At 42.4% G+C, this 14463-nt stretch overlaps 1 protein-coding gene across 2 annotated transcripts; it reads left to right on the forward strand.

The window, feature by feature from the left end:
* The first annotated feature begins 592 nt into the window (after positions 1-592).
* Positions 593-14121, forward strand: LOC107223658 (serine proteinase stubble). 2 transcript variants are annotated; one of them, XM_046732954.1, is made up of 10 exons: positions 593-1388; positions 3516-3618; positions 6737-8362; positions 9505-9651; positions 10221-10358; positions 11009-11085; positions 11440-11540; positions 11724-12001; positions 12724-12878; positions 12961-14121. In XM_046732954.1, the coding sequence occupies exons 2-10, from the start codon at positions 3516-3518 to the stop codon at positions 13123-13125; spliced, it is 2790 nt and encodes a 929-aa protein (XP_046588910.1). In that variant the 5' UTR covers positions 593-1388; the 3' UTR covers positions 13126-14121. The 2 variants fall into 2 exon arrangements, with proteins under 2 accessions (XP_046588910.1, XP_015518935.2); XM_015663449.2 differs by having other exon boundaries at positions 595-1388; positions 11724-11995.
* Positions 14122-14463: the final 342 nt, after the last annotated feature.

The raw sequence follows: 14463 nt of genomic DNA on the forward strand, positions 1-14463 counted from the left end.
ACCCATGACTCATGCTATTATCAATAAATGTTACAACAACACGCGGACAGACTTTTAACGTCTAGTCGGCAAGGTACTCAGGGTCTTCAAGGCTGAATTCGATCTCTTTGTCGGAGATGAGGCAGAGTTGGAACTATTTTGCTATTGACCTTAAGAGTAACTGTTGTTCTCGGGAGAATTTGCAGGTTCTCTAGCTGGTCGTGTAGAGGTGGTAGCGTGACGGATTACGTCTAAAGTCGGACACCCGAAAACATAAAGAATTTCAAAAGCGTACTGACCAATCGTTCCTTATCGTTAATATTATCTGTTTTGAGAAACGAATAAGGAAACATCAGGTAAGAAGAGCACACATTGTCGTAAAATGCCAAAAGTTTTTCTTTGTTCTCCAGCCTAATCGGCCCTCTCTCACTCTTTCTCTTCCTCTCTTCTCCGCTTGCTGAAATGCTCGCGGTATCAGCTCACGAAGGCAGAAAAGACGAAAAGACTGTGCCGGAGGAAGACAGGAGGTCGTGGAAGTGGGGACCAGTGGGGGCCCAGAGAACGGTCATTGCCACTACCCCGTCAGGTTCTAGAGTCCGCGGGGCAGCACGAGGCACTAAGGCCACCTTGAAATAGCAGCGGTCTCTTGCTGAACACTAGTCGGTTTGTGAGCAGTGAGGCCGGTGCCTAGGGGGGCTATTGGATCGACGCAAACGGGCCGCACGGCGGGTTTTCATAAGTAGCTCCCCGTCTTCGAAGGACGTCGCTACGGAGCATCAAGGTGCAAGCGAGTCAGTCTGAAGGAGCCGCCAACAGACTGCCATCCGTACCAACATACCTGCCCCACGGACGGTCGGGCATCCCTTAATCCTACGAACATGACCTGACTGTCTCCTGCCAAATTTCTCAACCGCTTTGGGCACCCGAGTTTACCGCCGGCACGCATATGACATAATCTATAAATAATAAATGAACAAACTTTCCGAACGGGTAAACAAACAAGTTAAATTCAAACACACTCGGGGTACCTGTATGTGTGTGTTTATTTTATGGCACGGTATGATTTACCACGTGTGAAAAGATCGTGCGAATCTTTTTTTCGAATTAGATTATGTATTCGGGGAAGAGAAAGGGGGAATAAACTTGACGCGTAATCATCTTGTACTCACCGCAGTATTTGTTCGTTGTATTGCCAACTGATTCAGATACTAATCGCGATAGTTTTTCGCATCGAACGAGGCCTGTAGTCGACGAACGAGGATGTGTGTGAAAGAAACGCGGTTTCAAATTGTCTTCGCAATTATCCTGCAATATGTTTAAGGACGTGAAGTAATTTTCGGTATTTCGTTTCGAAACAAATTCATTCGAGGCTCAACCTTGACAGCAGTGTGCTGTTCAGAACCAAAAAGGTAAGAACTATCTGTTTTTTCGCTGGATTTTAAAATGGTGTAAAGCTCGTTTGACTTGTACATTTGGTACAAAAACACGCTAGAAATTGACTTGGAATAGTTGTGAATCTGTGGCTCGAAAGCAGTTCAGTTGAGTTGTAATGCAGATGCTTATCCAGTGGCTGCAGACAAACATTATTCGCATGGCTCTCGACTAACCGGCAGATTATCTATTCAAGATTTTGTTGATCTCTGGAGTTAGTGTGTCAGAAGTACTTTGAAACTATGCTTAACCAAGCGTAGCTCAATTTGCTCGGAAACCCGTATGTCGGCTATATGAATAGCGGTACATTCAACCGCAATCAATTCGACTTTCACAGATCCATATTACTCCTCGCGACAACGCGTCACGTTCCGTTTCTCAGAAAATATAACTTGCCGAAACACATCCTTCGACCCCAAGTAAAATACTTGGAAAATATCACAACTCGAAAACTGTGCTAACGAAGTTCTCCGTAAATTTTAATCCGGTTCACCGCAATTGCACCCAATTACCGATTAGAGTCTAATGTAGATGCGGCACGGACTTTTGACACCTGGGCCAGCGATATGGACGTTAAGTTTTTTTGTAATCCTAACAGTACTTCTCAACTGTTGACCGTAGTCCAACTGGCAACACAGACGGAAACTTGGTTCCAACTTTTCACGATAACGGCAACGTTTTAGTCATTCTTTTTCACGTGACTGGGGATAAAAAGGCACCGTTACAATCAGCTGCTGCTTATCCATCGTACTGCGTACGCGTTATAATTCTGGAAATATATAAGCGTTCATAGTTTAGCTGATTACATCTGCCCTCGTTGACTCGGTTCGAAATGGAGAAAAAAAACTTTCGAGTGCCCACTACTGGTCGTGGCTTTTTTCAGACCAGGAATCCACGAACGTACTTGGTCAATATTTTTTTAATTTTCAACCAAGAGTATGACGTCCGTATCGTCACTTCCTAATTTCCGAACGTAACTCCCTATAATTACTGCACATATGTAACTGGAAACAGCAGCTACTAGACTGTCCTGACGTATAAGCTACAAATCTTGTCGAGGTTGGTAACGACGCGTTGCTAACACGGGACAGCTGGTTTTGCGTGTCAGATAACCGGAATTCTTAACAGAACCAACGCGTTTCCTGAGCCAAAGTTTGACCCCGTGGGTTGGCAACCTCGAGACTCGCCTCGAGCAAAGCTTCCTTGAATGTAAAAATGTAATACTGAAACCCGAGTACGATGATATCGCATGTGGGTATAGTTAATTTCGATTTCTTCCGCCGCACGCGATTATGAAAGCCTGCGATGCTTCCCTTGGCGGAATGAACAATGATGGAATCGAAAGAGAGGTTCACACGCCGCGGTTTCAAGGCCTTGCTTTGGTTGCTAGTTAAAGAAATGCGATTATCCCGGTTTGCATGAAAGGTGGATGACCCTTCTCGTCCTAAGTAAAACCCGGTGAGAACGTTCCCATTGCCGCAGGTGCAGACGTATAGTGGTACATTTTGACGCGATAAAATCACAGGTGGTGGTATAACGATCTTGTTGAACTCCAAAAAATCTATGATAACTAGTCAATTTCTAGCTGATATCAGTTTTCAACAGTCATTTCCTTAAATTTTACTTGACATCTGCACAGCGAGAGTTCGTCGTTCATTTGCATAAAAACACATGATTCTACCTCGAATCTCCGGAGTGAGTCAAAAAATCTCTTCAATGACTTGGCTACGCGTGCAGAATCACTTTCACATCCGGACCATGAATAATACTACAACCTAAATTAGCTGTTTTATCCGTTGTGTCATGTAACAAAAATCCCAACCGCTTTTAACCAAGTCTCACCCAACTGCGAACGGCTCAATTTGAACTCTTCGGTAGTTTGTCCCAATGGAAATTTTTTATTCGGAACACGTGTACGGTTGAAGATGAAAAATGTGACATCGAGATCGTGTATCGGTTGAATTGCCAAGCAGAAACGATAGTATTTAAATCATTGCCAAACCGTGTTGGCGATTTTCAAAAAGAAATAATCAGGTCATGTACGGATGTATCGACTTTCGTCGCTACTCTAACTAACGAATCTCCGTTATATCGATTTGTTTCAGATGACGGAAATCACGAAGTTTCGAGCAACACTTCTGCTATTGTGCAATGTTGTTGTCCTGACTATTGGAAGTCCCGTGTTCATGCCGCAATTTCTTCCTGGAGGCAAGTATATCATACGTATACGCTACACGCGGACAATACTACACCCACACTACTCATGTTTGGCATTCTGTTTCTTGCCGTTCGAATTTTTACGGCTCCTAGCGAAAAGAACATGACCCACTTTTTGACCCGCGGAATACCCACGCGCCTTTCGAACTACCTTGACATCAGCTGTGAGTTGCGACAAGTCACACCCACGTGCGGTCTTCCTGGGTCATATCATCGGTGAAACGTTAATAAAATATTAAAGCAAAGTTGCGGGACCCGTAAGCCGCAAGACATCGAGGCTGGAGATTAGTCATCGATGACCGGCAGTGAAAAATTCCTCCCGGCTATCAGGAAGACACGTATCAGTGCATGCTAAAATGTTATTTTCCAATGGTATAATTATGACTTATTTCGCATTTCTCGCACTATTTCAGACATGTAAATTGTCATATTATTTCTTAATTGGTACACAGATTCCGGAAGTTAGGTACAGACACTCTCTACTTTAGGTTCATTCCATTTTTTGTACATAAAAATTTCACTGGAATTTATCCAGATGAACACCAACACACTTACGATAGCTAGTTTGCATTTAATTTGTTAAAAAATTTTACGTATATGATTTGCTCATAATGTGATTGATCCTGTGATTGAATTGGACTGAAATTATGCATGATCGGTTTTCAACGGAAAGTGAATTTTTTAAACGATTGGATAGATAGCTCATACATCAGAGAGCTAAATATATGATGCATGGAGTTAATGTTACTCGATCGTGAGAGTAAAAGTAGGAGTTTTTGCTTCCAGATCTACGTTCGCTCTACCGTTCGTTTCGCGATACGAATTTAGCATTCGGATGAAAAAAAAGTATCTCAACCGTTCGCACCGTTATTTTATTGAATTTGCGAAACTTGATGAATAAAATACTGGTATAAACGGGGTATCTGATAATTGCGGTATTATAAGCATCGTTGGTGGGGTAAAAGGAATTCAGGTGGTTCTTCACATGGTTTGACGAGTTGATCGCTGGGCGCTAGTCTAGGGTTAACGGAACGGTTGGTCGCTTACCTATGATGGTGCCTGGCATTGACCCTATGCCTGCGGTCAGCCCGTCAACGTGGGCGGACTGGTCAGTTCTCGAAGTGGGTCACTGGGTACATTCCGAAACGTGTGATACACGTATGTAAGAAATTGATTCCCCGATCCCATCGAATTTGGTACTCGACTTCTCATCATGCTGATAATTTGAATGCTACTGCTGGGTGTCGCACAAATTCACGGGTGTCACTTTCCCGAAGTAATATCATTTGTTTCAAATCGTTACAAACTTGCGGATACAACATGTCCTCCGTTTTGCGCTGACATCACTACTTTCTTTCCCGCACTGAGTCACGTATAACGCTCGCACTTCCGCCCCGGCACACATTTTAATTCCAAGTACACAGAACTTTTGGGACACTCGTCAAACCCGATCGTCTCGCGTGCTACTGACCTTGCACTATTGTATTCGAGATTGCGTATTCAAATCAGCTTGACTGAAATGAAATTTCTCTTTAATTATTTTCTTTCTGTCAGAGGTTTTAATAAAGCGATACCTAATCCAAAATTTCGTATGGCCCTCTGATAAGAAGAGAAAAAAAAATCGATTTCCATTCTGACGGAAACCAAATATCGTTGTTAAAAGTTTTGGTTGTAAGTGACGAGACGCCGATTAACAGAGAGTTTGCTAGCGGTAAATATTACATCAGAGCGCAGCAGCAGGTGAGAAACGGAGAAAGAAAAAACTTGATTAGATAAGGAGATATTTTTTTCTCAAGCAAAGCCTGCCGGATATTGTAGACACGGTTACACAACCAACGAGCTGATATAAGCTTGCCATTAACTCGCTCGTCTCATCATCTTGTGCCGAGGTTAATGTTAAGGCTAAGCTTAATCTCAAAATCTCATCGGATCGTTTGGCATGACAATATTTGAAACTTTCAGTAAGCAGTACTTTATTCTGCGGATATTTTTCTAAGTGCAATTGCAGTGATTGACTAAAATATAATTATAGTTCTCAGTCTAGTCTTGAACTCGCTATTTTGCAACCATCCACAACTGTCTTATTCTTAATTTTTTATCGTTCCTCCCTGTTGTACGTATAGCTAAACATAACACGAAGAAACTGACTTTGTGAAGCGTACAATGAATCCGGATCCAAATTTTAACTGTAACTATAAATCGTAGTTGGCAATTTTAAATTTATTGCCACGTAATTTAGTCGTTCGCTTTTCAAGCTAATGGAACAGCGAATACATTGTAAATGAAACCTCAAAGTGGCTAGAGAAAAATGCTGTAATAAAAGTCCGACTGGAGGCAGGATGCAGTCCCGGTCTTCTCGGATTTCTTCTTTCCTTTTCTTCCCTATTTACTCCCATCTATCTTTCACCTGCTTGCTGCGTTTGGTCCAGTACATGATGAAGGTGAAGAGGAATGCACGGAGATTCCGACAAAAAAATAATATACACGTACACCAGAATTGCTCGGCGCTAGGCGATGACTGTGGCCTACTTTCTGCCGGGCATCAAACTCACACATTCAAAGTTAACGGTACCTTAATGCTGTGCCTTGCCTGACACCAATTCAGTATCTGGTTACGCGTTGGGCATTACCAGAATTTTTATGTACCTGCTTGACTGCTTCTTAGAACCACGTTGGGGGTCAAGGTCTTCGTGTTGTAACGTAAATCTTCCATATGACAATCGTCACATAATTTGGAAGTCATTTCACTCCGATGGATCATTACGTTCGGTAACGTTAAATTCACTTTGAAGAAGTGAATCTCAGATTTAAAAATTTCAGATTGCAATGCATACAAGTAACAGTGACAAAAACGAACCAGATCGTTTCGGAATAAGTGACCTGAATGCGTTGAGTTCGTGTACTTTGCATTGCATATAAATGCACAGTTATGTAGGTGCGGGCCGTTCGCAAGTCGCGGAAGTCAATAAGCCAAGCCGACCGCCGGGTCTTGTCTTCCAAGTAACGTGATATAAAGCTGGAGTTGAATGTATTTGTATCGTGTTCAGTTGCTGATCTATATAGAGCATTAAGAGGATATGCCTGTAATGTGAAATTTCCTTGATTACAGGTGCGGGCAGACACATCAGGCACTTACCGTGTGTTTCAAGGAGAAGTGGAGAACAAGGAGTCTGCATGTTTGCGTTTACGTGTGCAAAAGCAAATGGAACGCATTTGGGAACTTGCATTGACCGTTTCTATTTCGGAAGCTGCTGTAAGATCAATAAAGAACCGGAAATCTTTCCTCAAGACAACACGATCGACGACAGCTCGATTAATTCCTATCTTACCAATCACGAGTCCATAGACAATAACAACATACCAGAATACTCACCAAAACCGTCTCAGACGGCTACCAGAATTACTGAGGCTCCGGTTACGACAACACAGACTCCGGTTATCACCGAAAAACCTGTGAAAATTGCCGACAAATTGCCCGTGGCAACAACGCACGCACCAGTCTCAGAACCAGTCAAATTTACTTCAAGACCAACTAACAAATATACACGAAAGCCAGTCCCAGACTCCACAACTGAGTCCGTAAGCTTATCCACCTTCCAAACGGTTGAAAACAGTCCAACCAAAAGGCCGACTACAAAGTATCCTCAGAAAATAACGACAGTTGCACCAGCAACAACTCATTCGAAACCACGTCCTTCTAGCAATAGACCAATTTCTTCTGTGAAACCCAACCAGAAGCCAACTACTTCAAACAGTACGAAAATTGGTACAAACACAACCATCAAACCATCAGTCTATAAACCACAGAATGGGGGGTTGACGCCGATTGATACGAGGACTACGACAGTAAAACCAATTTTGACTACAACTCAGAGGTCTACTGTCAGTGCGACTAGGTTCCCTCCTCGAAACGCTACCACAACGACGACGACAACTAGGCCGACCAGACCGACGCCTGTCAGAAGACCGACTTCAACGACCACGAAGCGACCTGCCAGTACACCGGCTAAAAGAGTTACCACAACATCGACGACTCCGAAGACGCCGGTCACTAAGCGACCAGTGGCTTCCGGAGTGAGTGTCACTGTCGCTAGCAGACCACCGACGGTATTAGGAATAAAAAATGTTACCGCCACTGTGCCGGCGACGGTGGTCATTCCTGTTGGTGGTCAGAAGCCGACTACACCAGGGAAGCGGCCGACGGTAGCAGTGCAGGGTAGGCCGACAGCGGCAACCACGATAGGCGTCAACAAGCGGCCGACGACGCCATCCACTAAACCAGCATCATCTACAGTGTCTTCCACAGTCGGTGGTGGTTCAAGTAAACCAGCGACTACGTCTCCTAAACCACCCTCGACTAGGCCAAGACCAAAACCAACCACCCAAATACCTGAATTTCCAACAACTAAAGCTCCGGTACAAAAGCCAGCCCCGACTATCGTCACTACTACCTCTACCACCACCACTACCACTACCACAACCAAGAGACCCATTGCTTCTTCATCTCGACCGAAACCAACACTGACGACGGTGGCTCCTTCGGACACGGCTGGTATTTTCTCATTGATCAACGATGTCATTTTCTCAGAAGATACAACGAATCAAGTTCTAGACCTCAACACCAACAAGGTGGAGACCACCAGCTATTCGCCGGGTCTGGTGACTTGGATGTCAAACTCGGACGATACTACTACCAGATCACCAGTGATTCCAACCGCTGTAACGGAACTAGAAGGTAGGTTACGTACTGCATTGTTTTACTAATAATAGTAATTTCATCTTCCTCCCAAAAAAATCATCCACGACAAGTTCCTAGTATGATATTCGTAATGCAGTCACCGATTGAAAGCCCAATATGAAAGATATGTACGTTGCGTTACGTTGGAACACCGAAAACATAGCGAAGTTGCTGCTCGGTTAAATTATTCGCTAGCGGAAAGCAAGTAGGATGTGTGTTTCCGTGTACGATCCTCGTGGTCAACCTACTTTACAGTTAAGTAATTGCAGATTTGATTTCAAAAAATCTCAACCCACACTCAACTGATGACAGGAATCATTTCTCCTCCACCCACGCAAAGGTTAACTACATAGCACAGATATTAATCGATAAAGTCGTAGTACGTGGTCTAATTATCATTTCTGAAGTATGAAAACGTACAAGAGCGAAATGAATTATTCTTGCAGGGTTTAAGCCTACAACTCTGAATTATTCTCAGATCTGAGTTCAGGATAATTGAGGAACACTTGAAAACCTACGGTTGAGTTTAGAAGCAAAAAATTTTAAATCTTTCGAGTACTTCTTCTCGTCAGTATACGTCATTGCTTAAATAGGAAGTGTTGATAAGTAAGAATCCAATAGGTGATTAAATTTGTCATTTAACCTGACCGTTGTTCTCTTCCTTCAAATTTATCGAGGTTATTGATCAACCAAATAACTTGGTCAGGAAGTCACACATGCATGTATTACGAATACGGTATAATGGTGTATATAGAATATTGAAGACTTTCGTGCTGAGTTTAAGTTAAGCCAAGGCGAGATTCCGTCCCACTGGGGCGTTGTAACGGTTCCTCTTGGCATCGCTATATACATATACCGTAAATCCCCCTCCGTTTGTCACTTGTTTTCCTCGCTTTACCTCTTATTTATGCTCCCAGCATTCGGTAATAACAATTCGTGCAGTAGATTAATTCCCTTTACTGAAATATGCTATTCTAACAATTATGTAACTTATACTGGTGCCATTCAAACCTTCGTGTCAACACTCGTGTTTATTTTGAATACAACTGCGATGTACATGCGTCATTCCCTTTCGTATCATCACAAGTAGTTCTCGTATACTGGTGCACTTCACAATTATCTTTCTGAACAATATTCAGAACCAACAAATACCGAATGGACGCCAATTACGACACCGGACGGTTGGATACTGATCCAGTCTCCAGCGCCGAGTGATCCTCCAGAAATTGAAGATAAACCAACTACGAGACCAACTCCAAAGCCAATGACGTCGTCTCCCGTTACTGGTACGGTATTGAACTTACGACAAAGATAAGACGTTATTCGGTACGATAGTCTGATGCAAAGAAATTTTTCTAAACTTGTCTATCGTACATCATTATTTAGTTAAACAAAAGATGACGTAGTTCCCGTGCAACTGATACGTACATAACACGTGAAAACTCGACTTCGAAATATTATCGCCGTTGTATCTGAGAGTAAAAATTTGACAGCCTGGAACAGATAAACGCTTGGCAAATGAATGAGTGGCATCAGTTGTTAATATTGGAAAGAATTTTTACCCTGTTGGAAAAAAAAAAAGAAAAAAGACCTAAATTTCTGGCTAGCGGAATACATTGAGCTCGAGTCTAGGAAATTGAAAATATATTATTATAAATTGAAAGTTCTAACCATTTGAAAGGTACAATTCTGCAACTATGTCCGAAATAATTACCGCACGAGGTAAACATTATCTGATTATTCTCTATAGTCTGGTTCTAACTGAATTTCGTTGACGGGTAGTGAACTTGTAAGAAGTCGGACCAGTAGATCTTGAATCTACCAGGAAACGTACTCACCGTAACGTGATTTTCAGATAAGCCAACGACAGTGCCAACTTCCACAACGCAGCGATCACCGACAAGACCTTCTCTGCCGACCGTCGCTACGACACCCTCAACAACCGACAACTATGTACCGACGGTAGAATTGAACATGTCCGACTACAAGCAAGGTAATTTGAGTCCAACGCGAAAAACACCGTCATCGTTGCTTGGAATAATTTCATGCCGAACTAACCAGAGGTCACAGGGCCCTGGAAGGTCATATCGACGTGTAATTAGCGTACACACGTAGCATTGGTATTAAATTACGTTTATTTCGTAAACGGAGACGGGAAGAGTAGAAACTTTTTTGAAAGTTTACAAAAAGAGAATCCTCAGCAGCTATTGTCCTTAGACCAAGGTCATTCCCCGCTGAACTCGACTGGCGTACCTTGATCTCAGTTCTCGATTATGAACCAGCCGTAGTTCTTCGCTCAAAGTTGGGCCTGACAGTTCAAGCAGCCCATACTCCGTGAAATCTGGACAAAAGTATTGCTCCCAAGATTCGCCATCCTGCACGGTATTAGCAATTCGCTGATAGTTGAATAGTTCCGCAATTATAATTCGGTCGACGTTGTGAGAGACTCATGAATACACGGGAAAGGCAGCTGAGGAGTAACTTTGTCTATCTGGTTTCTTCGATACGTGGGAAACACAGAACGCGATCGACCAGTTCATCCGTTCGCAATCTTAGTGTACAGCCTGCTTTTTAGTATGGAGACTGGCCTGAGAAACGCCGATATTTTAAAGACAATGAATACAACAATGCTTGTTCTTGCAGTATGCGGCAGACGGTTCTTCCCAGAGTCAAGGATCGTTGGCGGCGCCAAGAGCTCCTTTGGAAAATGGCCCTGGCAGGTGAACAAAAATCATTTAGTTCAATCTACTTATACCGTTGGAATTTGCACGGCATAAAATTTCCATATATTATTATTTACTGATTACTCATTGTCAGTTCTATAATCAACCCAAGAGAAATTTAATCTCGACTCAAAGCGGGACTGATTGCAAAGTCTTAAAATGAAACGAAATTGGCGAACAATCAATTGCCGTTGATTTCATTCAATTTTCATTCAGCCATCTGAAGCCTAATGACCATTCGGTCGTAATTTGGCATACTGGTATTCTCAAGTTCATGAATAAACGAGCAGTAAAGCCACAAACAATCTGCACAGGGGTTACGGAACTAATTACCTACTCTCGGTTTTACAGATATCATTGAGACAGTGGCGAACGTCAACCTATTTGCACAAATGCGGAGCAGCCTTACTGAATGAGAACTGGGCTATAACAGCGGCTCACTGCGTCGAGAAGTGAGTGCTTAATTTTCTTCTCTTTCTTCCATTTCCTTATCTTCTTTGCGCAGTAAAGAACAATGAAGAGAACGTGCAATTAGACAATACTGCCACGGTCAGGCGGCAGCAATTATCCATCCATAGCAATAGCAGTGAGTGCAATGTCGTTATTCTACCGTGGATATCCTTGATTGATTGCAGTGTAGCTCCGAGCGATTTATTGCTCCGGCTGGGTGAGCACGACCTGGAAAGCGAAGATGAACCCTACGGCTTCCAGGAACGACGGGTGCAGATTGTCGCAAGCCACCCACAGTTCGACCCTCGTACTTTCGAGTATGACCTCGCTCTTCTGCGCTTCTACGAACCTCTGTTACCATTCCAGCCGAACACTGTTCCCATTTGTTTGCCTGACGATGACGCAAACTACGTTGGACTCATGGCACACGTCACTGGCTGGGGGCGACTATATGAAGGTATAGGTAAGATTTATACTATAATTAGCTGCGTAGTCTGCCTGTTTGTCACTTCCGCAGGGTGAGGCTAAGCTTTTCCTTACGCTGTATGCAGTAGGGTGTTTCGACTAGCAGAGACATGCTTCCTTTTGCTCTCACTTGAAAGACATCCTCGTTGAAGAATGCCGCTTAAATTCAACTTTAAAAAAGGCGCTCTTGGAATTCTAAGTCCTCCCATCAAATTGATAACCCGGAAACATACTTTGCTCAAATTATTATCATTCGGTTCATTTTCATGCGAATCAAGTACATTTTTGTATTTTGGTGTGCTATATTGAATCCGCCATTTTGAATTTATGAATTTTGAGCACAGATTCGTAATCAGAGACGTCATAGACCCCTGGATCCCGAGTTTCACTCGAGTTACAGCAATTCTGAATTTTAATCCACCATATTGGATCCAGCATTTTTAATTTCTGAGTTTGTACCTCAAATTCATAATCAGCGACCAAAAAATCCTTAGGTGCCACGTTTCATTAAAATTAAAACAGTCTATTTTTCCGTGATTGGGGCGCAAGCGGTGAAACTTTTACAGCCGGCTAAGGATTTAAACTATTTTTCTGGTGACATATCGACTGTAAAATTTTCGTACAGTTATATTTTTTCAAATTATTATCTACTTATAAATAAGATGATAAAAAAAAAAACAGTTTGTTTGTAAAAATAGAAATTCTTCTTATTTGTTACAGATGGGCCACTTCCGTCAGTTTTGCAAGAAGTTTCAGTGCCTGTGATTAACAACACTGTTTGCGAAGGAATGTACAGAAGTGCTGGTTACATCGAACACATACCGAAAATATTCATTTGTGCCGGATGGAGGAAAGGAGGCTTCGATTCCTGCGAGGTAACGTTACCTTATTGCTATAAAAGACTTTTCATCCCGACGGAAAAAACAAAGATGTCAAGTGAAAATGATTCGGTTTCAGGGCGACAGCGGAGGACCACTAGTGATTCAAAGGCCTAGGGACAAGCGATGGATCCTCGCAGGTGTGATAAGCTGGGGAATCGGATGTGCCGAGCCAAATCAGCCGGGTGTCTACACGAGGATTTCGGAATTCCGAGAATGGATAAACCAGATTCTTCAGTTCTAGCGGAATTGGATGCGCACGACGAAATCGTCGAGTCATTATCTAGTGCATGCGGTGGAAATTAGTTAACGCGCATGGTGACGAAACCAGTTTACGATGCCGGAAAATGGCTGTCGAGATACTGGATGAATGTACGTTCCACCGCTTGAATATATCAGTTTAACAAGTTATCCGTGTCGGCGTCGATAATTAGCCCACCGGTTTTGACGTTTAAATCACGGTCCCTCAAAGGCGAACGATAAGTTCATAGTCGGAAGAGGAATCGAACTAATTACCAGTTATGAACGAACATTCTAAGAATGCGAATTGGATATAAATAATTGCATTGAACGCGGTCATATATGCCTAATTTAAATAATTAATTATAATCGATACATACAAACTTTGTCGATCAAGAAATGCTTATATATATATATAGTACACGTTATACTCTTATTTATATATTTATAGGCCATAGTAACGATTAACCGAGTTTACAGACTGTCTGATGAAAGCGTTTGTATGTCAAGTTCCGATGATTTAAAACACATAAAGATATACTCGGGCGTAGACGTTTATCGGATGCTTTGCCGGCTCATCCAGGATCTCTTTCACACGAACAAACGTACTTTTTCACGGAATAAGGACTCGGAGAGAGTTGGTGAACACACGGCTACTCCCAACTCTCTGTAGCACCTCAAATGTCTTTATTCACATACCTTATTACATATACACGTACTCACAAGCCATTTGGCGACCGAGGGGGGTTCAAAGAGCAGCTTTAATCTCTCGACATATCACTTAATTTAAGTTCCAATTTTATTTATACCTTTCTCATCGTATTAAATAATTTATTCTGTAACTGACCTATTCTTACCCTGGATATAACACGTGATATATCCTACTTTCTGTAAATATAAAACTTGAAATAATGGTGCGCTGTGTGTTTCAATGTCTTATTGATTTATAGAATTTTATACCGGTCGTGAGTTAGTTATTAAAAGAAATTTGTATAAATTACTGGCAATCGTTTTCTTGGTATAGTTTTATCCTGTTGTTATGAACCTGAATTTTTGTTATAAATCAAACTACGCATTTCATTTCTTTTGCAAGCTAGTGGCAGAAATTAGGACGCAAAAGCTGAAAGGAAGTCACTTTACGGATGTTTGTTTAGGTGTTCGCTACATCATATTGATTTCGTCATATCTCCATCGTCGTCGACGCCACGCCGACACCATAAGTAAAACGCTAAATGAGGCAGTGTGCGATTGCTTCCGGTTATCGTGAAACGAAAACATCGCGAATTTTTTCCCCGCCTTAGCCTAAATCCGAGGCTCTCCTCGTGTACGTTATTTTATGAAT

Source organism: Neodiprion lecontei, chromosome 2 (assembly GCF_021901455.1).
Source record: "Neodiprion lecontei isolate iyNeoLeco1 chromosome 2, iyNeoLeco1.1, whole genome shotgun sequence".
In the NCBI taxonomy this organism is placed as follows: Eukaryota; Metazoa; Arthropoda; class Insecta; order Hymenoptera; family Diprionidae; genus Neodiprion; species Neodiprion lecontei.

Coding starts and splice junctions, on each gene's coding strand:
- LOC107223658 (XM_046732954.1), top strand. CDS start 3,516: ATGACGGAAATCACGAAGTTTCGAGCAACACTTCTGCTATTGTGCAAT. Junction 3,619..6,736: donor GCCGCAATTTCTTCCTGGAG/GCAAGTATATCA, acceptor CCTTGATTACAG/GTGCGGGCAGACACATCAGG. Junction 8,363..9,504: donor CGCTGTAACGGAACTAGAAG/GTAGGTTACGTA, acceptor AACAATATTCAG/AACCAACAAATACCGAATGG.